The sequence below is a fragment of the Mytilus galloprovincialis genome, chromosome 1 (assembly GCF_965363235.1).
Source record: "Mytilus galloprovincialis chromosome 1, xbMytGall1.hap1.1, whole genome shotgun sequence".
NCBI classification, from domain to species: domain Eukaryota; kingdom Metazoa; phylum Mollusca; class Bivalvia; order Mytilida; family Mytilidae; genus Mytilus; species Mytilus galloprovincialis.
In genome coordinates, this window is record NC_134838.1 from 103,177,165 (window position 1) to 103,204,638 (window position 27,474).

At 32.0% G+C, this 27,474-nt stretch overlaps 2 protein-coding genes across 8 annotated transcripts in view; both read left to right on the forward strand.

Annotated features, from left to right (window-relative positions):
- Window positions 1-27,474, forward strand: part of LOC143047985 (uncharacterized) — a 291,101-nt gene that overhangs the window by 106,399 nt on the left and 157,228 nt on the right. The window lies entirely within an intron of this gene.
- The window catches only part of LOC143048010 (fringe glycosyltransferase-like), a 52,435-nt gene continuing 30,948 nt past the window's right edge, over window positions 5,988-27,474 (forward strand). For 3 of the 5 annotated variants that reach the window (XR_012969712.1, XR_012969710.1, XM_076221448.1), the window contains exons 1-3: window positions 22,881-23,727; window positions 24,263-24,355; window positions 26,136-26,201. Coding sequence is in view for 1 of the 5 variants with exons in the window: in XM_076221448.1 (XP_076077563.1) it covers window positions 26,151-26,201 (51 nt within the window). In the remaining 4 variants the exon portion in view is untranslated. Of the gene's footprint in view, window positions 6,187-15,788; window positions 15,910-16,720; window positions 16,799-22,880; window positions 23,728-24,262; window positions 24,356-26,135; window positions 26,202-27,474 lie in introns of those variants that run through there. The other 2 variants (XR_012969713.1, XR_012969715.1) reach the window with 2 other exon arrangements.

The window sequence follows — 27,474 nt, forward strand, 5'->3', positions numbered from 1 at the left end:
TTTCTGTGTCATTTGGTCTCTTGTAGAGAGTTGTCTCATTGGCAATCATACATTGTATTAATTTTTATATTGATACCAGTTTATAGGTATTCAATTGCACCAGAAAAAACTTAATATGGGGAACCTTTAACCTATTTTCAATTCAATTCAGAAAGGGAGCTTCCCGTTTTGATAAGATCTGTATTAGATATTTTTTTAATTATTTGTTATTGACTTTGAACTAACTGTTAGTAACTGCGAGTAACGTTATGTGTCTGTTGTTGTTGTGGGGTTGAATAAATCCCTGGCACGTCCAGGATGTGTTCTGTTAGTTGTTTTGTGCTTTCGATCAATCTGATGAGTTAAGCCCTTTTCAATGATTTTTTTTATAGTTTGTTCTTATGTTCTATGTACTAGTTCACCATGCACTGTCCCAGGTTATCATGGAGTTCTTGAGGCAGCAAACTAGTTTAAATCCGCGTCATTCTAAATGTGCATGTAGCAAGTTAGTAGCCTGTATAAATCTGTATGCTTGCATTTATTGCTATATATCATAATATTTTTCCGCTGTTGTTGTACATAAGTCAGGCCGTTAGTTGTTTTATATTTGTCATTTGAGGCCTTTCATAGCTTGCTATATGTGGTTTGGGTTTTGCTCATTTTTGAAGACCGTACGTTAACTAATAGTTGTATAATTCTTGTGCATTTGTTCTCTGACCATGTGGAGATTTGTCTCATTGGCAATCATACCAAATCTTCCTATATTTATATATATAAATATACTAGTTAAGCATTTTTTGTAAGGGAAACCCCGAAAGATTACACGATTAAATAACTTGTGAAAAACTTCATTGATTGTAGAGTAAAATTATCTCAGTGAATTGAGATATGTCGATGTTAATCCAATTGCGTACTATATATATATCATTAATATAAGGGACCTATAATCATGATAATCATAAATTAAATCGTGCCAGTACCATAGAAGAAAAGTTCCAGTCGGTGAACAGTCCATTATGCGGACTGTGGCGACTGGGCAGGCGCGGATCCAGAGGGGGGTTCCGGGGGTTGGAACCCCCCCTTTTTTTTGGACGATCAATGCATTTGAATGGGGATATGTAATTGAACCCCCCCCCCCCTTTGTCCTGGGTTAGGAACCCCCCCTTTTTAAAATGGTTGGATCCGCCCCTGCTGGGCCATGTACTCTGCGGCAAAGAAATGAGATGTTCTAATATTATTACACCTGCATACCAAATATTAAGACTGAGCAGCTTTATATGGGTCCATCTTTGATTGACAGACATTCCATCACAAACTTCAACATAGAAAGTATATATAATATATAAGCAAAAGTTTCAAAGTCGACCATGCATTCATATAGTATTCATAATATAGCTCATGCCAGTGGAGTGCATGCATATAGTGTTTATGCCTGTTTTATTTTGCTTTTATTTTTTGTGTGACGATATGATTTGTGCAATCTTATTATTAACTTGTGCTATGTTTTAAGTGTACTATATGCTTTTAACTTATATATGTCATTTATGGTATCTTACTATGCATTATATGTTTAAAGTTGTGTTGTTTTTCATGACTTTTGTATGTGTGTATTGTATTGTGTATGTGTGTATTGTATTTTGTTATTAAGTCGATTTGAAAAGCTCACTAGAGCTTGTGTTATGTAGTTTATTGAATATCGACTCTAAATAAAACTTTGAATCTTGAATCTTGAATCACGGATATGAGTTTTGCTAATGCTAATACAACTGAGTGTTTTTGTTAATTAGTATCGTCCTGAATATCATGAAATATTGTCCATTGGACGTGAAGCAAACAACTTATATCCATACATTGTTTTTGATGTTTGGTCTATTATATCATAACGCAGGAAAACGAAACCATCCAAATTCATGTTTTCGGTATAAATCTTAACGTCATTCTTGTGTTGGTTACAGTTTGACATTATTACATTGAAAAAAACAAAACAACAAAAATTAATTAAGTTAATTAATTAATTAAGTCCCATTATAGGTTATTAGAAAAAAATGAGTATGGTTAGATTATTAAATGCATGTAAACCTAATATTATATGTAAAACTGAAGTTTCTTTTCAATTTCCTTCATTCTTTTTAATGCATTACAGGGGCGGATGCAGGAATTTTCGAAAGGGGGTGCTAACCCAGGGCAAAGGGGGGGTGGGGTGCAGGGGGGTGCAAAACATATGTCCCGATACAAATGCATTGATCGGCAAAAATAAAGGGGGGGGTGCGCACCCCCGGAACCCCCCCCCCCCCTGGATCCGCCACTGCATTAAATGAATGTGTATAGATAATCTGTCAAAGTTGTCCCATTTCTAGAACATCTACTATATTTTTCTATCTTTGAGTGGTTATTAGAAAATCCCAAAACCTTAGAACTTGTTGTTTTAGCATGTTATTATCTGCATGCCATAACAGATTAATAGCTTTATTTTGCCTTTTTATAACTGAGAAAAAAATCTCCACGGCTTAGATCATGCAGGACTGTATCCTACTGATGTAAAGTTTTAAAAAAATACAAATCATAATACTAAATTACGTCTTTTCGCACCTTTTGATAAAACTGTTGCATATAAATGTTTCACTCAATTGATGTATTTACTTTGGCGTTGCTAATGATATAAGTGCGAGAACTATTAGACGGTGCATCATTGAACTGAATTGACCTGCGTAGGCGTAGGTGCAATAAAGTTGTCATTTCACTTATCAAGCTTTTAACCACATAACGGTAACCAACTCATCATGCATGCTGATTTTGAGCACGCGTCTAATCGTTTCAGTCCCTTTAACAAATACCGCTGTTATGAAAGACTTTTAATAGATACTTTCAGCTTCCTTTTTTTTAATCATTAATTAAAATATTAATTCTTCCGACTTGGGTATCTTGTTATTTAAAAAGATGCCTTTGGTCTTTGTTTTAGATTGCATTTCTGTAATAAATAGGATTTTACCGAAAAGCACTAAACTTAAATATTTTGATATACGTAATTCCAGAAACATCTCTTATTATCATATATATGGGATGTGATATGACTGTTGTTTCTCTACTATCTGATACTATCTAATATTTGAGACCATTCAGGTAAATGGTATTTTTTTCAATCAGATTTTCAATCGGTTTTGTCTAAAACTACTACATATAAATTCAACATATAAAAATACAAATCATAATACTAAATTACATCTTTTCGCACCTTTTGATAAAACTGTTGCATATAAATGTTTCACTCAATTGATGTATTTACTTTGGCGTTGCTATTGATATAAGTGCGAGAACTATTAGACGGTGCATCATTGAACTGAATTGACCTGCGTAGGCGTAGGTGCAATAAAGTTGTCATTTCACTTATCAAGCTTTTAACCACATAACGGTAACCAACTCATCATGCATGCTGATTTTGAGCACGCGTCTAATCGTTTCAGTCCCTTTAACAAATACCGCTGTTATGAAAGACCTTAAATAGATACTTTCAGCTTCCTTTTTTTAATCATTAATTAAAATATTAATTCTTCCGACTTTGGTATCTTGTTATTTAAAAAGATGCCTTTGGTTTTTGTTTTAGATTGCATTTCTGTAATAAATAGGATTTTACCGAAAAGCACTAAACTTAAATATTTTGATATACGTAATTCCAGAAACATCTCTTATTATCATATATATGGGATGTGATATGACTGTTGTTTCTCTACTATCTGATACTATCTAATATTTGAGACCATTCAGGTAAATGATATCAATTTACACTAGTACAAAAACTGTCTTTAAAAAAAAAAAAAAAAAAAAAAAAAAAAAAAAAAAAAAATCAACCTCTTTATCTAAATAATCGAGGTCCCGAATTTAAAGAAATTTAATTCCCGACATCCCGAAATTAGAAAAAATAAATCTTGGATCCCGAAAGGGTCAATCCCGAATTCAGGCCCGAGCTTAAAAACACCCGATCCCGACGTCCCGAAAAAGTCCTGCCCCTCCCTCTGCCATGTAGCATGTAGTTATCAAAATTTTCGTGTTTATGCTGCATACATCAGAATTTTTTTTTCTTTCTCGATACTCAATCAAACAACTCAGACTAAATGATCTTATTAAACATATTGCGGATAGCCATTTAATAAAAAAAAGTATAGAAACTAACTAACTAATTTTATTCAGTATAAAACCTAGCACAAAAGGATCATCGCTGAAAAACATGAGCACATATCATACAAAAAATTATCAGTTTCCCTTTATGAGGGGGGATAGGAGGGGTCTTGATCCCGAAATCCCGGACTTGAAAAAAACGAAATCCCGAGGTCCCGAATTTAAATAAAGCGAATCCCGACATCCCGAAATCCGAAAAAAAGGATTCCCGGATCCCGAAAGCTAGGGTCAATCCCGAAATCCCGAGTTTAAAAACACCCGATCCGGGAGTCCCAATAAAGGTCCTATTCCCCCTCCTTTATGATCCTGTATGTATCCATACCAAAATTGTAAAAAAACAAAACACAGTTCTTTGATTTGCAAAGAACGACAATAAATTCTAGGAAGAAGGTTATAAAAAAAAAAAAAAAAACCCAAAAAAACACTGTAAGTCAGAAAAATAGTCGTGAAACATTTTCTGATTAGCTGAAGGGTGGTTTGCATTCGACAATCCTCGGTAGAATCCGATACTCTAGCTCCTTCCTAGATGAGGGTACGGAATCGGCCGAGTTGAGACGAAGACAAGTTTTTAAGTTTTAGATCTAAGTAAATAAAAACACGACAATTGGCTTTACATATACAGTGCGTGCCTAGATCGTAAACGTCACACAAAGTGCTAATATATAGATACGATGAAATCTTAAAAACCTTTTTATTAGATGTTATGATGTAAAACGACAAATTCTATGCGTGGATTAAGTATGTAGACACTATGAACGTTTTATTCGATTTTAGTTAATGAAAACAGAGTCTCTGATGAAAAGAAGACAAAGTGTTTTAGCTTTTAGATCCTTAGTCTATATTGTGAAAAGCGAACTATTTTTAGATTTAAATGCTGCAAGCTTGTTATTCTTTTTACCAGTGTGAATGTGAGTGAAGTAATTCATTTTACAACATTTATCTTTTACTATTTTACTACGTAAACATATATAACCCATAGGCGGATCCAGGGGGGCCTGGGGCCCGCCCGCCTTTTGTGTGGGAAAAATTGGTTGCTTATATAAGGAATCACTGACGCATGACTGGAGCCCCCCTTAGGTCAGTCAACGGGCCCCCTTATGAAAAGTTCTGGATCCGCCACTGTAATCCCCCCTGTATATATGTCCGGTAACTAGCCTAACAATTTTTAACGCAACTAAGAATGCATACTACAAGCTATGTGACCTACCGAATTAGACTATTTACTGGATTTGTTATCTCATACGCAACACGACGGGTGCCAAATGTGGAGCAGGATCTGCTTACCCGTAGCATCTGAGATCACCCCTAGTTTTTGGTGGGGTTCGTGTTGTTTTTTCTTTAGTTTTCTATGTTGTGTCATGTATACTTTTGTTTGTCTGTTAGTATTTTTCATTTTTAGCCATGGCGTTGTCAGTTTGTTTTAGATTTATGAGTTTGACTGTCCCTTTGGTATCTTTCGTCCCTCTTCTATACGTCCTCAATCCTCTATCTTATGGCCTGTTGGCACGAATTGTCCCAATGTGCAGTTTTCCTCTCTGGTGCGTTTTCCTCGACGTATTTTCTCAAGTTCTCTGTGCTTTAAATTTGGTATGCGCTGGTTAAGATTGGGATTGAGGAACAGCAGTATTAAATCTGCCCGTTCTGTGCAACTAGAAAGTGATCCTGTATATATTAGTGGAGGATATCATTATTCAATATATAGTGTACATATTATATTCCTACATTCATGGTGGTGGGTTTTGTTCTACACGCCGTAAAGGTGTGGTTGTCCTACAAAGGATGTGAAAATTTGGAAGAAGAAGAAGAAGTTTACCTTATCTCCCTTTAGAACTATTTATAGATGGCGCTGTATACAACATGGATGCTGTAACATTATCAATTTATGTTTTATGTTTACATCTTCATGGCACACATTTAGTAAAGTTGTTTGATTGCCAGGGGGATGTTACATCACATTTCAAAAGGTTAGGACTGAAATGTGGACAGAGACGAGATTTTACAGCCGAAATTCTGTCGGAAGGCAATTTATAATGGGTACAACTTCAAGTCAAATCGGCACCTATTAGTATTATAGTCAAATCGGCACCTTGTTAAATCGGAACTAGTCAAATCAGCACCTATTTAAAGTCAATTCGGCATCCTATAATATTTGATAAAATAAATATAAATAATTCTAAAAATGTATTAATTCATGATCTATTCAGTTGGAAAGCAAGTCCTTCGATACGGCCGTTGTCGTCAAGCTCTATCAGCAACAATAGCAGGGGGAATTAATTAGGTGGCGCTACAGTCGTCCGTAACGTCAAAAAGTCCGCCAAATCAATCGACTAAAAGATTGACGTTTAAAGTATTTTTTGCAACTTGTCATGCTTTTATTATAATTAAATTTAAAAATTTGTAGGTTTTGTGACCAATGTTATTTCTTTACGACATACAAACATTACAAAAAATAGCTTGTTATTGCTATTCCTTTATCCTGTCCGTTCTGAAAAAAATAACCATCTTTTTTGTTCGCCAAAAAAAATCGATTTTTCCTAATTTGACGTTTGCGTATCCAAATACAGAAAAGAACGGTTATAAACTTAAATGAAACCGGGAAACCTATTTCAAATTTATACACTGTTTTGAAGCCATCATTTTTTACTTTTATACATCAATTTTAGTGACCACCAGCCATGTCAATTTTTATCTGGTTTTAGCTACGTTTCTACTTCCAAACAGTAAAGTTTAGCTTCTTTTCATTGTACCTGTTTCAAAGTGCTCTAAAATACTGATTTTATTAAAGACATGAATGAAATTTTGATTAAAAGTTGTGGATTTTCACAATTCCATACGATACTTGTATTTTAAAGTAACTAAAACCCCTTTTGATCCCCTACACAAATTGACGGTGACATTGTTTTCTTTTTTCAACATACGTCATGTAACGTTTATAACAAAATATGTGTCAGGGTCATGTGCATAGTAAAAATTTACACATTGGAAAAGTGAAACAACAAACAAAGATCTTCTTTATTGCGTTTAAAGCTAAACGTCTTGGAAAATTCTGACAGATCTGACAAATTATTGATAGCCTAGATTTACTGTATCATAGACGGACAAAAGCACAAAAATAGCAATAGAAAATGCATTGCAAAGAAAATTCTGTAGGAAAAAAACATATGAAAAAAGAAAATGAAGGTCAGTTAATAAAATCTTGCTTATATTATTATCTCTTTACTTAGTAAGCTATATTTCCATTCTCAATTTTATGGTAATAAGAGCAAAAACTAGCTTATCAAGCCAAGTCAGCCAAACAAGAAGTTTATTCATACAGATGTGTTCTTACAAAATTGAATTTATTCAAATGGCAAATTCTTGTCAAATTTAAGCATCTTTGATCATTATTGAAGTAAAATGCACAACATTTGTCCCACCAGTTTCATTTCATTTCCTATTACTAGTATTCAGGTAAAGTATATACACAAAACTTTGTTTATAAATATGTAATTATTTAAAGAAGCTGATACAGCAACCTGTTTAAGAGAAGAAGCCCCATTTTTTCCAAAAAGTTTACTTTCATAATCTATAAAATACCCTGAGAAATAAGACAAAGGGCTACTGTGCAAGCTAATCTAATAGTTTAATTTTACAATAATAATGATTCTGAAATTCAAAATTGTGTCACTTTCACTTATAATTTAAAGCATATTTTTTTACAGAATTTCTGTCAATATTTTTGGTATAAAACTTATAAATCCCTTTTTTGTATTTTACTGTTCAACTAAGAAACATAGGCTTGAGTTTAAAGGCTCTCTTAATTTGAAGAAATTTGTTGTGACTCTTGGTCACACTTTAAAATATAAAATATATATGATCAGTACTATTTATTTAATCAATTTTCAGAAAGATTATTGAAATTGTATAAACTATGTTTTATTGCATTAAATATAATCAGAAGTGTTTATAAAAAAATTCTGCTAGGAATGATCCCACATATAAAAATTACATGTAGTATATTTCATCCGCCAGATCTAATTTCTTTCAATATAGCTAGGTTTTTAATTTTACATGTAGAGTTTAGGTGTCATTATCAACATTTCTGAATTGTTTTTTTTTTTACTGCAGTAATATTTTGTCTTTTAATATTTAAATTTAGTCCTTCTCTGAAAAATAGGGGGAAGTATCTCTTCTTTATATTATCATAACATAGTTATAAATCGAGTTTCGTTTATTTTCTTTCTAATTTTTGTAAAGTAAACTCCTTTTCTATTTTTTATCATGTTGCTGGGTTTTTATTTTTGACTGGTGATATTAAGGGGAGATAACCACTTGTACAAATCGGCATAAAAACCACCGCTTCGGTTTGAAATCAATTTGACGTTTGCGTATCCAACATTCTATTGCCGAGATTTTCATATCGAGTGTTTGTCTTAATGAGATGCTTTATTAAATTTAAATTCAGCCCATCATTTTTAGTTTCCTCGTAAATATTTAGATTTTTCGTTCAGGAGACTTGACAATTTTCACCCGAACTCCAAGTTTGCAGATAAAATAAAGAATAAAGGACTTTGATTTGATGTGTGAGCTTTGACGAGAATAAACTATGGATACTCAAGATTAGTTAGGTCAATAAGTTTTTATTACGGCAATAGTATTCAGTGAGTTAAAATAAGGTTTGTCTCATCCGTTTTTTTACTGAATTTTCACGGTCACGTGACTCTATTGTTGCTGATAAACTTGGGGTCAAACCGTGACCTGCTTTCCAACTGTATTATGGGGGTTGGATTTTAGCTAGTCCAAATAATTATGACGTCTGGCAAGGCTATTTTAATTTTTTTCTGGGACGCCTTCCTACGACGTCATAATGCCGAAGCCATTTTTTACATCTGGAATTTGAGAGCAAATTTTGGGGGGAACTTTGACACCTAATTTTAGGAAGTCGTCCCAGAAAAAAAATAAAATAGCCTTGCCAGACGTCATAATTATTTGGACTAGATTTTAGCATGCATTAAAATGCATCAAGCAGCTAGAATGCAAAAGTTTATTATCTAAAGTTTTCCCAACATTCTATGACTGACGTTTTGATAATTTTTCTTTTCAGGTAATTAATAATATAGTTACTTCAAAAACTTCATAAGAAACAACGAAGGCAAGCCCTGCAATAATTAATGAAAAAATATTAACTACTTCCTGTAGGTCGTGACGTTTTCGCCTGGTTTTTGCATACTGGGATTTAAAATACAATCATTAAAAGTCTTGGCTTTTAATCATATTTTAACGTAATTGTAAGCTCACCAATGACTTATGCTTTATCTAATAACCATCTGATAATAAGAAGATAAAACACACAGACGTGCAATTGTACACATTCATGAGATAAATTTTCTATGTAAAACGTATATATTTGAATTATTTTTGTAGACAACACAAAAAGTTATAAATTTATTTTTAATTAATGCATTTTCGGACTAATTAAGTGAATAAATTAACGTACAATAATCTGTTAAGACAATATGTTGGTGTACTCTTATTGATTTACCTTTTACTACCTCTGCTATGACTGTGTGTGTATTCACGGTTCTGTGGCAATACTTGTAGTTGGCTTGTTGAAAGGTAAATTGTTATTTGCACTTCAGTATTTAACCACGCCTCTAGGGCACACCTTACCAGGTGTGACTGTCTATTCGGATCAGTGGATTATAAAACAAGGGAGCATTTAATACACACATTTAAAGTACATACTCAAGTTGGTGACGAATAAAAATAGATCGCCGTGGAATTATTTAATTATATTTGGTGCTATTATCATGATTATTTATTTGAATTCAAATAAGTTAATTTACTAAGAAATAAACAATTTTCGTTAAAGACGGGAAACCTAATTCATGTGTCAGAATGAAATGATATACACCGCTTGTCCTTGATTTATGTCTCATAAAAAAGGGGAACTTAGAAATTAGAAATAGCTTAACCAAAGCATTTTGATTGTCTTAATTAGGCAAAAAAATGTACAAGTTAGACTTTTGAAAGCCATGTATTAATTAATATCTGAAACTATCTGAAGATAACTCTACCGAAGCGGAATATAATATCTACGAATACTTTTGTTTTCACATCTTTGCACATTTATGATTACAGTACGCCCAAGGAGTTTGTAATCCCAAACTCCATACTCCGATATTTTTCCTGGTGTAACACCAGGAAACTCCGACATCCCTCCCGAAATTCTCGGAGAAATTTGGGAGTATTCCCTCCGACTTCCGCGTAAATCCGCTACCTTTTGTTTATTGTATTAGCGACATCTCTCCCAGTCTGGTGTGACGCGGTGTGACACCAGGTAATTAATTGCCCTAATCCGTCTGATCTATGCCGGCACGCGACAGTCAAGGTATGTGAGATTTCTAATGTAATTAAACAATTGTATTTCCTGTCTATTGATTATCAGGTTATATCTGATTGCTTGAAACAAATGAAAGATTAAAATAAAAAGCAAAACGTTGTTGTTAATTACACTACATTTTAATCAAGTTTTTAAACAACTATATTTGATTTTGACTTCCGTTTTTTTATCAGTAAATAAATATTTAATTTACTAAAAGAGATATAATTGTGCAACAATAAACGGAGACTAACGCTGAATAAATGAGGGCAGTTTAAAGAAAAATTACACGTCTCAAAGTTTTTTATACTACAAGTAAAAAAGAAAATATTATTCACTATCTGTTATGCTAATAATTCTACGCCATTTCCATTTTACGATTACAAAATAAAAGTTTTAAAATCCAAAACGTTGTTGTTAATGCTTTCAATTGCATTAAAGTTTTATAAAAAAAATCTATACTTGATTATGACCTCGTTTTTTATTTATCGGTAATTGATATAACTTACGAAAAGAGACATACTTGCGTGAAAATAAACGGAAACTAACGCTGAAGGTATAAAATGTGAGCAGTGAGTTTAAAGAAAATTACGTGTCTTAAAACTTGTATATGCAAGTAAAAAAGAAAATACTATTCACCATTCGTTATGCTTAATAAGTCTACGGCATTTTCTCTTCACGATTAGCATTACTTTAGGATATAATACATTTCGGCTACAACAGGAATACTTCTATAGCTGCATCAACTCGTCGTTGCATAATATTCATTTACGCACAATGAATGTAAACTTTTGTGTTGTATTTAGAACAGTGATCTTTAAATATTTTAAAAACAATTAATTGCCGTGGGAAGACGACACGCATCTCAGTGATCAACTGTGCGTGGTTGAACTTGAACTTGACTTCGCTCACAATATTGAATGCTAAAAATAGTGACATCAATTTTGTCCACGAGATTTTTATTTGGCGGGAAATAGTATCATGTAACAGTAAACTCAGGTGACCTTTCTGGATAACCGTGGGAAAATTCATTGAAGGTTTAAACTTGCTTTGTAATGATTGACATTTGTGTACGTTAAGATTGAGGCTCTAGAAGGTCCTTTTACAATTGATTAACCGGATTCTAAATTTTATTCCTTTTCTGAACAAACGAACATCAGCCTTTTATTTATACGTTTCTCAGTCAACAGAGGACATAAACCTGGACATTATTTATACTTCCATAGTCAACACTATACATTAATGGTAGATGAAAACAGGATGCATGTCGTTCAGTTCCTGATGGGCGTTGGTAGAGATCCTCTGTGAAAATGTGTCGATCGTAAAAATCCGATCCACATTTTTTTTTACATATTTCTTTCTTGTACGATATTATTTCATTTTAATATTCTATAGTATAAATTGTTGAAATACTTCTTTTTATATTTCGCCGAGGACTTTTAACGAGCAGTAAAATACGGATTGCGCCAATCCAATTTTATTTTAAATAATAAAAGATCAATAACAGATCATAACAGATAAAAAAAACACATGATTTTATTTCTTCATATAATTAAATAAGGTTGTGATTATTGTGTTGTGTCTGGGCGGGGAATTATCTCAGTATTTATGAATATAGGGCTGCCACATTGCATACAAAACTATTTGTCACTTTACAGTTTCTTTTTTAAATTCAAATATTTCAAGTCGGTAATCTACCGAGGTAGTGAAACATAATATTTTACATTTCAAAATAAATTGAAAGTAACAGAGTTCACTTGTTGGTCCGATAAATTAACTCTGGGGTTTGATTTAGATTGGACAAATTACCGTAAAAACATCATTTTGTTTTAAGCCAGTTGATATTAATTATATAATATTGAACTATTAATGAACCGGATATTGCTCACTGAGTAGGTCATAAAAGGTTCTAATTGTGGTAAAATCATCTTTGTTGAAACTTTGTTGACAAAACAAAAATTATGACCTGATCGGACTATAATGAAAATACTAAATAAGTGTTTTATTCGTATTTTTATACGTTTTTACGTTTTATTTCATATGACAATGACATGGGCATATACATACAAGAATAATTATCTTATTTTAAATAAAAATGTCACACTTTTATCTGACAATGAATGGACATTTAAATAACGTATTTTAAAGCACACAGGTGCAATCAAGATCGATTAAATGTACAAAGGTAATAAATCTGGCTAATCCGATTATGTTGTCACGCGTCATTAATTTTCAGTTCATCCGATGGGCAATAAACCAATTAACAGCCACGCGGTGTTGGGAGAGAATCTTTGGAGGAAATTGGGAGTAGAATCCGTGATTCGCGGTGTCACACCGCTACACTCGGAAATCGGTGATAAAAGTTCGCGATTACAAACTCTCTGGGCGTACTGTAATTATTGTTATCTATTGTTCATTTAATTACTTAATTAGTACCTATATGTCTACTGCTTGGCATTAAATCTCTGTGGAAGGAAGGGATTATTACATATAGATTATATTATTTGGATGAGGATTTGAGCTAGCCTATAAAAACACATTAATTAGTTAACATACATTCGAGACCAAAGGATATTAACTTTGATGATCCAATTAACTTTTACTTAAAAACAACAGACAACGAATTTAATGTCATCTTTCCCTATTTTTGAATGTAATTATAAGTCTGTTCAACTGGCAAAAATACCCCTAAAGCGGACAAGCAGTTTATTCTTTAAGTTGCTGTCATTGAATATCAAGAAAGAAAATAAATTCCGAAATTGATTTGAAACTGTACGTAATACTTAATAGTTTTCCTAGAAAATATTCACATCCCTTGGGGATTATCAGTGTACCTCCAGTTGCATATATATATTACATGAATGTCGGAACAATTGTGATGATGACGAATTTCTTCCTTTATTCGAGAACAATCTATTTGATATATAAATCTGTGATTTTACTATGTTCATAACTTTGATGAACCAAAGCAAGTTATATATCGACCTGTATTTAAATCAAATTGGTTCTCTTCTTCTTCTTCTTCTTCTTTTGGTATACAAAAGTCTATCGAATTCGTTGATTACATACCGTTGGCATACGTTGACTAGTCTATTTACAAAACTTTTACCCAAATTTACACAAAATGTATGTTCCTTTCTTATGTTCAATGTATACATGTATATATTTTAAATTACGCTATAGTTCCGTAACTTTCTATCCAGGCGTATAAACGAATCGACAACAAGTGCGTACATTTTTTAAATCAATATATGGTATGTTCCAATCTGTCCTTTACTATTGACAACGAGTATATATTACATTTTTCCAAATAAACCCTTGGAAAAAATATGTAAATAGATTTCTACTTTCTTCAAATCTTTGTGGTTTATAGACATATCATGATTTTTTTATCGGAGAAGATGACAAAATAGCGGAATGCAGACAATTGATACTCAAAATTTAAAATCGATGGTGATCTCTTATCTAGAAGAATAAAACTTTAATATCTATAAATTTGAGCATTTTTATACAGAATGGACATAATATCAATTTTTGATTTTTTTGCGAAGTTTCCCTTTAAACCAACAATCCTGCAAAATGTTCAACTGGTTAAAAAATGTATAAAAAATATCCATTACCTCTTATACATAATTAAAAATACACATTTAGTTTATATGAGAGAAAAAAATATTTACATCAACCCCCAAAAAATGTGAATAAAATTAAGTGAATATCTCTAGACAACCTCTTCCTTAATTAACTCTTCTTGCGTAAATACTGAAAAATTTCTGGACAACCCATTCCTTATTATACCCCCGCTTTAAAAAAGGGGGGGTATACTGTTTTACCTCTGTCTGTCCTTCCGTCAGTCCGTCAGTCCCATGAATATTTTCGTCGCATTTATTGAAATCTACGTTTTGTATTACGAAAATCTTAGATTGAAACCATTTTTCTCTTAAAAAAAGGTTTGTTGGTTTATTTTTACAACTTTCCAAAATATACTTTCTGTCTCTTCCGGTACTACTTTTCTATTGAGAGCGAACAATTTGATTTTGAGCTTAATACATTTTATGCTTCTTCATAAAGTGATCATAATTGGCTTTAGTTTATGTTTAATCCATTTAATCCATTAAAAGCGTCATTCATTCCCAATCTCTTGTCAAACATTGTTTATTGTTGGACTCATTTTTGTTAAAAAAAATTTTGGCTGCCATATGCATTGCACACTACGGTTCGGAACCGGACCAGATATGACAAAAATCCGCATTTTCACAATAGAGAACTACGCATAAAAAGACTATTTTTCTGAAAACTTTGTCAAAAATATATATATCATTTTGATGTAAAGATTAGAAACAACTGGAACTAAATCATTGGCCCAAAACAATGAATTTCATAGACATGATGAAGAAAAAAGTTTTTAAATTGAGATTTTTTTGCTATTTATAACACTTTCTTTACTCTTTTGATATAAAAAAAAGGTTCCTTTTTTGTACTAGATATTTATATGTTTATCATTGTATATATATACAAGTTGCACTATGATAAATCATTCATTCATTTTACTTTCATCATGTTCATGACTTATAGTAACTGAAACCACATATATATATTTTTATTTGGCACAAGAGGCAAAAAATAATTCTGTAACTATAAATGAATAAATAAAACAAACTGAAACAACTGTATTCATGGTATTAGTGATTAGTCTAATTGTATTCTCAGTAATGAATTGAACAGTATAAACATATACATGTATAACATAAAGGAAATCAATGGAAATAGAGCATCGCTGAGACGCGACAAATGACACATTTAATTTTTTTTTACGCCAAATGGGATGCTATCTTCTGGGGATAACACTGCACTTGTAAGAAAGGGACTTCAGGATCAGCCTTTCTGAGATCCATAAATAATTGTACTACAAATGTAGCTATTTCTTCATAATATAATAGTGAAAAAAAAACTATTATTAATGTTGTTTTAATCATAAATATGAATCCAGCTGTTCACAATCTTTTTACCGATTTACTCCTATCACAATTTTATAGTATTGAACACAATCATGACAATATACATGTATACACATATACATACATGTTCATGTATGTAGTATATATGCACATGGGTAAAACATTTTTTGATGAACTGAACATGATAGATATAATTTTTTTTAATTTCTACTTCAGGTGGAAAATATTAGCTGCAGTTTATCATTGTTTATTATGATTTTCAAATGTTTGCATAACATGGACAGCTTATGACATATGATTTTTTTCTTCAATTTGCACAGGATTATGTATAGTCTGCTACAACATATATACAAGAGATGCAGTCAAAAGAATGCTACATGTATGACTGAGGAAGAGAATTTACCAGCTCAGCTACAAGTACCACCGGAGCCATTAATAGATGTATGTACATGTACAAACAAAACTTTTAAAAAAAATGTTCTTTGTTCATGTAGCTATAAACATGTACATGTAATTTATACTTTATACATGTACATGTAGTTCATTATGATTGTCTAGTCCAGTACATGTAAGTCATGAAAAAAATCTAATATATCAAAAATGTAAAGTTCTTACATTTTTATGGTCTACTACCTACGATAGAAGAGGGGAATAATGTTTTCTGGTCTGTGCGTCTGTCCGTCCTTCCGACCGTCCGTCCTTTTGTCTGTCTGTCTGTTCATTCAGGTTAAAGTTTTTGGTCAAGATAGTTTTTGATGAAGTTGAAGTCCAATCAACTTCAAACTTAGTACACATGTTCCCTATGATATGATCTTTCCAATTTAATTGCCAAATTAGAGTTTTGACCCCAATTTCATGGTCTACTGAACATAGAAAATGATAATGCGAGTGGGGCATCCGTGTACTATGAACACATTCTTGTTAATACTTTGCATGCTTTGATTAAATATTCATGTTTTAATTTATCAATGATCTGGAAATGATCAAAAATTAAAATAAAAAGTAACCTTGATTGGCATAAATGAAAACTTTCAGTCACATGTTTCTCTGAAACTACTTCTTATACTGACTATTTTATGTATGAGCTTCACAGTGATAACTTGTAATATTTGAGCACTTTTCAGATCTATCAAACACCTACACAATGTACATGTACTGCCTGTAAGCAGAAAATTGGAACTACAAGGGGGATAATTGGTATTTGTAATATGACATTGCATGCCTTCTTGTTAAAATTTCATAATTTTTGCAGGAAAATCAATTTGATCCAGAGAGTCATTACAATACTAGGAAAAGAAAATATGTTTATGCATCTCAAACCAGTGATAAGGTAATTATGGACAATGATGGATAATAACTTCAACTGCTTTGTGAGCTCTTGTTGGATGAGTGGCAGCTGGCATTTTTACATCTGCTGTTCTTCAAATTAAATCTTTCAATCTTCTCCTCTCAAACTGAATAGCCAATAAGAAGTACATATATAAAGGGTCCAAAATTAAACTGTTTGATTTTAATAAGAAGAAAAAATGAAATTTGTATCCATATTTTAGTGTTTGTGTCCAGTTTTCAAATTTTCTTAAATTTCAGAGACCAATTAAATTTCGTTCGATTTCAATAAAAAATTAATCATATTGGCTATATTTAGATTTTGATTTTGAGCCTTTGTATCAAATTGGTCCAAATTTATGTTCAAATTAAGCTTTGTTTGATTTTATCAAAAATTTAATTCTTGGGGTTTCTGATATGCTGAATCTAATCATGTGTATTTAGATTTAGAATATTGGGTAATACAGGAGGTAATGTAATGTCATACATGTCATATATTAAGTTCTTTATTCAAATTCTTTAAGTCAGGAACTTTTGATGTGTCAAATATTTAATCACAATCCAATTTTAATATAATTTTATATAATTTAAATTTTTATAAAATTATTATTGATTAGAAATTTAGGATAGATACAGTAAGTCTCACAGCCATCCAATATCATGAATATGATGACAATTAGCATGTTCATGTAGCCTAAGATTATACCTTAATATTGGTTTATTTGAGAAATTTAAAACATAGAGTTTTATATACCTTCAATACTTGCAAACATCATGAACATTATAGGATTAAACACATTTTTTCTAGAGGTTATTGCTGTAATGGCTGTGTAAACCGGGGCGATTAACTCACAAACTAAATATTCTGATTTGTATATATATGTCAAGTTTGTGAGCAGGGTTTCCCCTGGGTCAATTATTAATTTTGCCACCTCTTTCGCCAGAACAATATATTTTTCGCCACTTTATTATTTTATTCGCCAAGTATCATAAATATACTGTTTGTTTGAAATTTCCCTTCTTTCTATCTTCCCCCCCCTCCCCCAACCAAAATGAGTTTGCCCTATTGTTGTCTATGATTATTCTCAAACTCATCTTTTAGTTTACATTGTAAATTGTAATGAAGAAACACTAAACACTACTTTTTATACGATGGCAAAAATTGAAAATTTTTTGGTCGTTTATTGGTATCACGTTGGGGTCAGCGTCGTTGTCGTCGTCCGAATCCTTTTGGTTTTCGCACTAAAACTTTAGTTTAAGTAAATAGAAATCTTTGAAATTCAAACACAAGGTTTATGACCATAAAAGGAAGGTGGGGTTGATTTTGAAAGTTTTGGTCCCATCAGTTTAGGAATTAGGGGCCAAAAAAGGGCCCAAATAAGCATTTTCTAGGTTTTCGCACTATAACTTTAGTTTAAGTGAATAGAAATCAATGATATTTTGACACAAAGTTTATGACCACAAAAGGAAGGTTGGGATTGATTTTGGGTGTTTTGGTTCCAACTGTTTAGGAATTAGGGTAAAAAAAGGGGCCCAAATAAGCATTTTTCTTGGTTTTCGTACCATAACTTTAATATAAGTTAATAGAAATTTATGAAATTTAAACACAAGGTTTATGACCATGAAAGGAAGGTTGGGATTGAGTTTTGGTCCCAACAGTTCAGGAATAAGGGGTCCAAATGGTCCAAAATTAAACTTTGTTTGATTTCATCAAAAATTGAATAATTGGGGTTCTTTGATATGCCGAATCTACAAAAAATGTAACGGTGTATGTAGATTCTTAATTTTTGGTCCCGTGTTCAAATTGGTCTACATTAAGGTCCAAAGCGTCCAAAATTAAACTTAGTTTGATTTTAACAAAAATTGAATCCTTGGGGTTCTAGGTGTAATACCACCAAATCATGGTACGTCACATCCGGTTGTATATGAAAGTAGGTCTAAAAAAATATTCCCTTGAATTTGACAGTTGTAGGTAATTAATCCTACATTTTATTGCAGTAAAAACATTTCTGTGTCATAAACTTATGTCTTGGGTATTTCAAAACACCATTATTTTTTATTTTGGATTTCTATAGAAAATTTTGTAATCTTGAGGTTACATGGTGACTAAACCTTGTACACAGATAAAATAAGGGGAGACATTTGATTGATTAACTTCCAATGATGGTTATTTTCTTATATGTAATTAAATGTTATGTGAATTTTTTTCTATAGTACTGGACAGGATAAAACTTTACTCATGCCAAGTATTTCTTTATTTGAAACAAAGATAAATTCTGCACATTTTTTTGAAAAGTGCAAATTTAACAAAGACTAATAGGGGAAAATCAATGGTGGTATTACACCTTGATATGCTGAATCTAAAAATGTACTTAGATTTTTGATTATTGGCCAACATAAGCGACATATTGCGAAACAAAAATTTTAGAATGTGGCGGAAAAAAAAAAATTAATAATAATCAGAACAAATACAATTAAAAACCAATTGTTCAGAGAACAATTGAAAGTCTTTCCACACCAAAGAAATTTTGATAAGAAGATAGTTTCTTCATACTGATGAGATAAATAATGGTTTAATTATGTTTTTGAGTGATAAAAGGGAGATAATATGCTACTTCCGGTGAAATAAATGTCACTCCCGGTCTCATATGATAGCTTATTTCACACTGATTCCAAAAATATATAGTTTCTATATACTTTTGTATGTAGAAGGGGAAATAATTGGCCACTTCTGGTTTGTTGGAAGTCATGTTTCGTCTCCAGTAATCAGTTTATGTATCTATATGACAAAATATATTGATTCTGGGTACTTTGAGATGAAAAAATTGCAAAAAAGGCTACTTCCGGTTTTCTCAAGGTCACTTCCGGTAGTCTTTTTTCAAGGTCATTTGTCACCTAATCTTTTGTACAAGGTCAAATGCCTTTATAATGAACTTAGTTGAAGTCATAATCAAATAACCTCATATCAAGACATTTGAGGGGCAACAACTCCTATAAGATGCCATTAAATTGTATAAGACTAAATGTAGCATATCTTCATTACAATAAAGCTTACATTTTGCACTTGCTTTAGTATGTATCTTTCAAAGTGTCGGAGAAAATGCAAAAACAAGCAAAAGTCACAATTGAGAACTTGACCTTGACCTTTGACCTTGACCTCATTTTCTAAGTTAGGACCTAGGGGACTCAAATAAAAACATTCCAGGGTTATACGGTTAACTGTTTATGAGTTAAATGAACATAAATGATCGCTTCGATCCAAATAAGCCAAAAATTACTGAGGATGTAACGAACAATTTGTAAAAAGAATTTTGTCGATATCTTTTTTTGTTACGAAGGAGATGCACACAGATGAAAAACAGTGAATAGGGAGATAACTTTTACAAAGAAAATGGTTCGGCTTAGCAGGGTGAAATTTAAAAGCGCATAAACTATACGATACATTATGAGAAATATTTAAGCGACATATTGCGAAACAAACATTTATCGCAAGAACAAAATTTGGCGGAAAAAAAAATATAATAATAATAATAATAATCAGAACAAATACAATAGTTCTTTCCACAGAAAAGTGGAAAGACCTAATAATAATACTAATCAGAACAAAAACAATAAGTCTTTCCACAGAAAAGTTGAAAGACTTAAGGTTAAAGTTTTTGGTTGAGGTAGTTTTTGATGAAGTTGAAGTCCAATCAATTTGTAACTTAGTACACATGTTCCCTATGATATGATCTTTCTAATTTTAATGTCAAATTAAAGTATTGACTCCAATTTCATGGTCCACTGAACAAAGAAGAAGATAGTGTGAAGCTCAGGTTAAAGTTTTTGGTCAAGGTAGTTTTTGATGAAGTTGAAGTCCAATCAACTTGAAACTTAGTACACATATTAACTATGATATGATCTTTCCAATTTTAATGCCAAATTAAAGTATTGACCCCAATTTCACGGTCCAGTGAACATGTAAAATGATAGTGCGAGTGGGGCATCCGTGTACGATATATGGACACATTCTTGTTTTTTTCTGTTATATGTGCATTAAATAGAAAAAAGTCTACTGTTATGTTTATTTGTTTTTCAATCTCAATTTGATGAAAATCCTGGGGTCCTTTTATGCATGTGTATTGCGCATGAATAGATCACTGAAGTTTATGAAAGTGGTTTCAGAAACATGAAATCAGGAGCCTGTAATTCAGTGGTTTTACGTTTGTTTATGTGTTACATATTTGTTGTTCGTTCATTTTTAACCGGATTTTTGTGACAAAAATGTCGGTTATTGATTTGGGGATGTACAGCGGGCAACCGGTTGGGCGGGCGGCCGGGCAGCAACTAAATATTGTCCGTGCATTTACTCATGAACCGTTCAACCAAAGCTTTTCAAATTTTAATATGTTGTTACAGACAACAAAATGAAGTTCAAGTCCAATAATGATGATTTTGACTTTTACCGTTCAGGAGTTATGGTTCTTGAAAGATTGAAAAATGGCTTTTCCAGTCGTGTCCGTGCATTTACCCATGAACTGTTCAACCAAAGCTTTTCAAATTTTAATATGTTGTTACTGATGACAAAATGGAGGTCAAGTTCAATAATGACGATTTTGACTTTTGCCGTTCAGGAGTTATGGTTCTTGAAAGACTGAAAAATGGCATTTCCAGTTGTGTCCGTGCATTTACACATGAACTGTTCAACCAAAGCTTCTCAAATTTTAATATGTTGTTACTGATGACAAAATGGAGGTCAAGTTCAATAATGACGATTTTGAATTTTACTGTTCAGGAGTTATGGTTCTTGAAAGATTGAAAAATGGCTTTTCCAGTTGTGTCCGTGCATTTACTCATGAACCATTCAACCTAAGCTTTTCAAATTTTAAAATGGAGGTCAAATTTGATATTGACGATTTTCATTTTCACCGTGGTTCAGTTATGGTTCTTGTGATATTGGCAGGATACAAATAAATGTTAATAAATTTGGTTTGCTGTTGTTGTGACAGCCTCTTGTTTTACATAAATAGACCGTTAGTTTTCTCGTTTGAATTGTTTTACATTGTCTTATCAGGGCCTATTATAGCTGACTATGGGGTATGGGCTTTGATCATTGTTGAAGGCCGTACAGTGACCTATAGTTGTTAATGTCTGTGTCATTTTGGTCTTTTGTGGATAGTTGTCTCATTGGCAATCATACCACATCTTTTTTATATTTATTGGAGTGTAAACCAAGGGGGAATAATGAAATTGACCAATCCTGTTTAAGTATTTATTGATATATGCAAATCATATTATTATAAGAATTATTAATGTATCATTTTCTCGTTTGAATTGTTTTACATTGTCTTATCGGGGCCTATTATAGCTGACTATGCGGTATGGGCTTTGATCATTGTTGAAGGCCGTACAGTGACCTATAGTTGTTAATGTCTGTATCATTTTGGTCTTTTGTGGATAGTTGTCTCATTGGCAATCATACCACATCTTCTTTTTTATATTTATTGAAGTGTAAACCAAGGGGGAACAATGAAATTGACCAATCCCGTTCAATTATTTATTGATATATGCAAATCATATTATTATAAGAATTATTAATGTATCATGTTCATAGATATCTGTTAATTGTATTCTTTTATTTCAGGGATCTATTACAGATTCACAGATATCAAATTGGAGTCAGACGTCAGAATTTTTGTGACACAGGGAAGTACATGTACTGATCATCAACTTGGTAATGTTAATAACTGTTTGACACTGATTTCAAATAATACTGTGAGTTCCTTAAAATTGCAACTAAAACAACTTGGAATAGTACATCAGACTGCACCAAAAGATACTATACACGAAAAAATGAGGAAGTAGTATCACACATATTTGAATTGCACCTGGCCAGTCTGATGAATTTAAAAGAAAGCAATACTATCTTCTGGAATTACAACTTCATTACCTGAAGGATTTATATTAACATTATTTAAGATGAACATACAGACTGAAAACAATGTATAAAAGTAGCAACTGCTGGCTGTTCTGTCCAAAAAATACACAAAATCAGATATAAACAGATACATACCTAACATTTCAAGCTACGTGTATTATGAGTCTAAATATTAGATATTGAAACCACAGGATTAGTTGACATGGTCAAAGAAAAATACCCCAGACAAAGGATGAACACTGTCAAATTAAAACATTCTATGGCATTCTTAACTGACTCCTGTTTTGTTCAATCAGTTAGTTAAATGTATGAAACACCAGATATGAAATTGGACTCTGTGGCAAAAGTCTAAGTATTCCAGATGTAGTCAGAACAGTATGTCTTTCACAGATGGTTAATATATATATGATATATATCTTTCTTATTGTGAAAAAACTGACTTTACTCCATTAAGAAAATCATCCTTGTATAGAATCTTACAAACATATGCAGCTTCAAAAAGAACAAGTTTACAAGGTCTAGACAATATTGCAGCAGATGAAAATGACACATTTACACGACTTGAAGAGATGATTGAAGAGCTTCATAATAAGGGATCCACATGTATGTCAAATGAACAGCCCAAGTTTTGTAAGAATAAGCTTTCTGCAGCAAAGCAGTGCCTTAAAATTGAGTTTAAACTACGTCATGTACATTGTGCATCTCAGAGTAGACGTGCAGACCATTGCATTACTTGACTTCTCAGTTACCCAAAAAGGCTAGAATTATACTCAGCATGTGATCATGAGCAGTGTCAGCTGATTCGAGATGTTGAAAATGTTACAGTGTGCTCAGTTCTGTGAAGATTCAGGAGAGAAAATTAACTGTATCAAACCATGGATCAGATGCATGTCTGGAAGAGACATATAGTCTGAACAATCAACTAAGACCAATCACAACTGGATATCCTAAAGGACCTCAAGCCTCAGCAGATTTTAATAATCATGGAGTTTGCAATGAAATTCCTGCCATAAAAGGTATATAACTATTCAAATGCATAAAATTTAGATTTTTTTTCTGATGAACACATGAAGAAGGAGCTCACTTCTTTCAATGCATACATACACATTCTCAGTCAAATTCAGTGTTTACAGTCAAATATGCCAGATTACATGTACATGTATATAATTTATTTGTTAAGCATGAAGGATTATGATACAAAATGTGAATTGTATGCAATTATTCATATTTGCTAGACAAATAAATAGCTTATACTGCAAAAGTATTTGTTTTCACCACATAAATGTCATTATGGTGTCATTTGTTTACATCACAACACCATTTGTATTTATATACTATACATGTAGATAGTGTAAAAAAAATAAAACTCTGGAACGATGAACAGAAAATGGAACATTAACAATGATTAAAAAAAAAATGGTATTTTTACCTAATAGTGATAAGATAGTGGGATTTTGTATTGACAGTTTTTATGGACATTTACTTTTAGATATACCTTGGAGTATGGAACATATACCTTTGTTATACATGTATCTTTCTTTTTTGTTACAGTATCGAGAAAAACAGAGTGATTGGTTTGGTCAGCATGGTAAGAACTGACATGTGACAGTTTGCATCATGGGGGATCCTAATGGAAAATTGTGTGTAAGTAAAATAAAATCTCTTATGTCTGAGATTTTTATTTCATGTACATTAATTATAACCCATGGATCAAAGTTCTGTAGGGTATAATGTTTTTGACTTTGTCCATCAGTCCTGTTCTAGTCATCCCAACTCCTCTGAAACCACTCAACAGAATTTTATAAAACTCTGTAGATAACAAGAACAAAATATGTAGATGTGTTTATCGACAGAATTTACGATACACTGTTTTTTCTTTCATTACAATACATTGCAATATTTAAAAAAAAAAATGTCAGATTTTTATAAATAAGCAAGTTATAATATAACTTCTGAATGAATTAAAATAAATCTTACACAATCGTCTTTGGATGCGTTATATGTGGGCACACTGTGACCATGTGATTGTTTCAAATCATCAATCATTTGCTTCAAATGTCATGAATGTGGGAAATTAATAAATGATGTAAAAAAATCTGTAAACACATAAACATGATAAAGACAAGAAGAAAAATTTAAAATTTGCAAATCCAAAAACAAACAAAATTTGCAGAGTTTTCTCCAGCTGGGATGCGCTGGTTTTTATTGAGTCCTAAGTTAAATTATGACCATATTTGTTGACCATTGTAACAACTAGATATGGCTTTTTATTCCCTCTATGTCATGTGTGCGTTTTTGAAATTTGCATGTGAATATTAACAGAACTTCTCATTATTACCATGTAAATATTTTTTGTAAAAAATGCAAAATAACTTCAAAATGTATGTACACATTATACTTATGATACTTTTTTTTCTTGTAGCACAGAACCTTTACTCATTTGTTTAAATCCGAGAAATAAGATTGGTTTACTGTGGCATCAATTCTAGAAAACACCTTTTCCACTGTTAAGCTACAAGTTCCAAATATAAGAGATACTTTTGTCATCCTACTTACACCTGAAATATACTTTTATTAATTGTTGCAATGCCAATGGCGTCTTTGCAGGGTTACTCACCCTAACAAAGAAATTCACTTATGTTAAATCAGGGTACTCACCATTTGACCATGACCTTAGGATGAAAGACAACAGCCAAAGCACCCTTCCTTTGCTTTTATTTTTTTTCCCCCAATAATACATGTACATGTATGATTTTGTATACATTATTGTTCTTCTAAAACTTCATGCAATGAAAATAGCATGAAATATATGCTTTCAAAATGTTGCTAAACATTTCTTTGTTCATATCTCGCAAAAGTGTAATTATCTTCTTTTCATACTGGAACCATTCACATGTGCTTTGATACAATGACCATATTTCTGGCGACTACATGATGTTTGGCTAATTAAAATGATTAAAATCTTTTTGTAAGTGCTGTTATACATAACAAAAAAAGTAGAATAACAGAAATACTGAAATCTAAGAAAAATCCTACAACAACCATGACAACTGACAAAATCTAATCACCAAATTCATCAAGCAACATAATCCAACGTTAACAGTTCTGAATATAAGTTACACAATACTTTACAATTGTTAAGCACTGGTTATGTTTCATGCTATTTAAAATCCTAATAATTATAAACAACCTTGGTTTATGTAGTTAGGATTAATTTCTGCAAGCACTTAGTATAATAAACATACTGCCCTCAATTGATGGAATTCTGGGCTGGCAAACAACTGCATTCAGAAATATTAATTCAACACTTGCAACTTCGTCTTAATGTTAGATTTATTTTTCTTTATTGGATATTGCACCTCAACACTTAAGACAGTATATATATTTACTACATATTTATTTTTGTATTTTTTTTCTTTTCTAGATCAGATAACACAGGATGTTACCACTGTGGTATGGCTATCAATTCATGGCATTAGTGAGCCGAAAGGTTTGTAAATATTGCAGCTTTGCCTTTTATTTTTCAACCTTTTATTTTTAATTTTGTGTTAAATGAGGTCTTAATTTCCATTTAAGTTAAATATTTCTTTACAATTATGGAAACAATGCTGAATTTTCTGTTTCCATTCTCTAACTGAAGTTTGCATCAACCAAATAATATAAAAAATGTATACACAATGCTTATTCACACAAATTTTTAATGAAGCATGAATTTGGGTACATTCACTTTTAACGTTATGGGTTTATATGTCCGTTTGATACAACCGCAAAAATAATTAAAAAAAATTTAGTTGATATTTGTTATACGTTGTTGTCATCTGCCTTGTTGAGCGTCATCCAAGACCAATGATTTCGGGATAATAACTTTAGTATGTATAAGTAAATAGAAATCTATGACCACAAAAGGAAGATTGGGATTGATTTTTAGAGTTTTGGTTCCAACAGTTTAGGAATGAGGGGCCAAAAGGGTCCAAAATTAAACTTTGTTTGATTTCATCAAAAATTTAACTATTGGGGTTCTTTGATATGCCGATTCTAATCGTTTATTTAGATTTGTGATGTCTGGGCCCCTTTATCAAATTGGTCCACATTGAGTTCTAGAGGTTCCAAAATTGAACTTTCTTTGATTTCATCAAAAATTGAATTATTGGGGTTCTTTTTAAAATATGCTGAATCAAATCATGTATTTAGATTTTGTATATTGGACCATAGCAGGTAAATGTCCAATTTAATTTTTTTAAGTTCTAACACAACATTCATTGTGTGTCAACTAGCTATGTAGCCCAAAAATTAATTATTGTTTGTTTCCCTTTCCACGAATAACCCTGTAAAATCACTGCAACACGAAAATTTTTATTGGCAATTCTTGTCCAAATATTTTTTTTTCTATGTTGGTTTTTAGTGATATCTTTCCGATGCGTTGGGTTTTTTTTTATACCTTTCTGATGCTGCAGTCATCAAATGTTTTAAATCAAAGCTTTTTTGCTTTGAAGCTTCTATATGATTTGGAATCAAGGAAAACAAACATAATGCCTTGCCACATGATTTGTGTTGTGTGCAAGGGGGATCTTAAATCTGAAGCATCTTTCAACCCACTGAGTGCACCTTGATTGGATTTGTCTTTAACCTCTGTTCCTGTTTAAAGGATAAAATCTTTTGAGTAAAAATAGTCTGAGACGTCTGAACAGGTTGAGCACAAGTCAGGAAATATATTTCCTGCTTTCAGAGAACGTCCCTGATTTCTGGTGTAAAAAAAAGTTTAA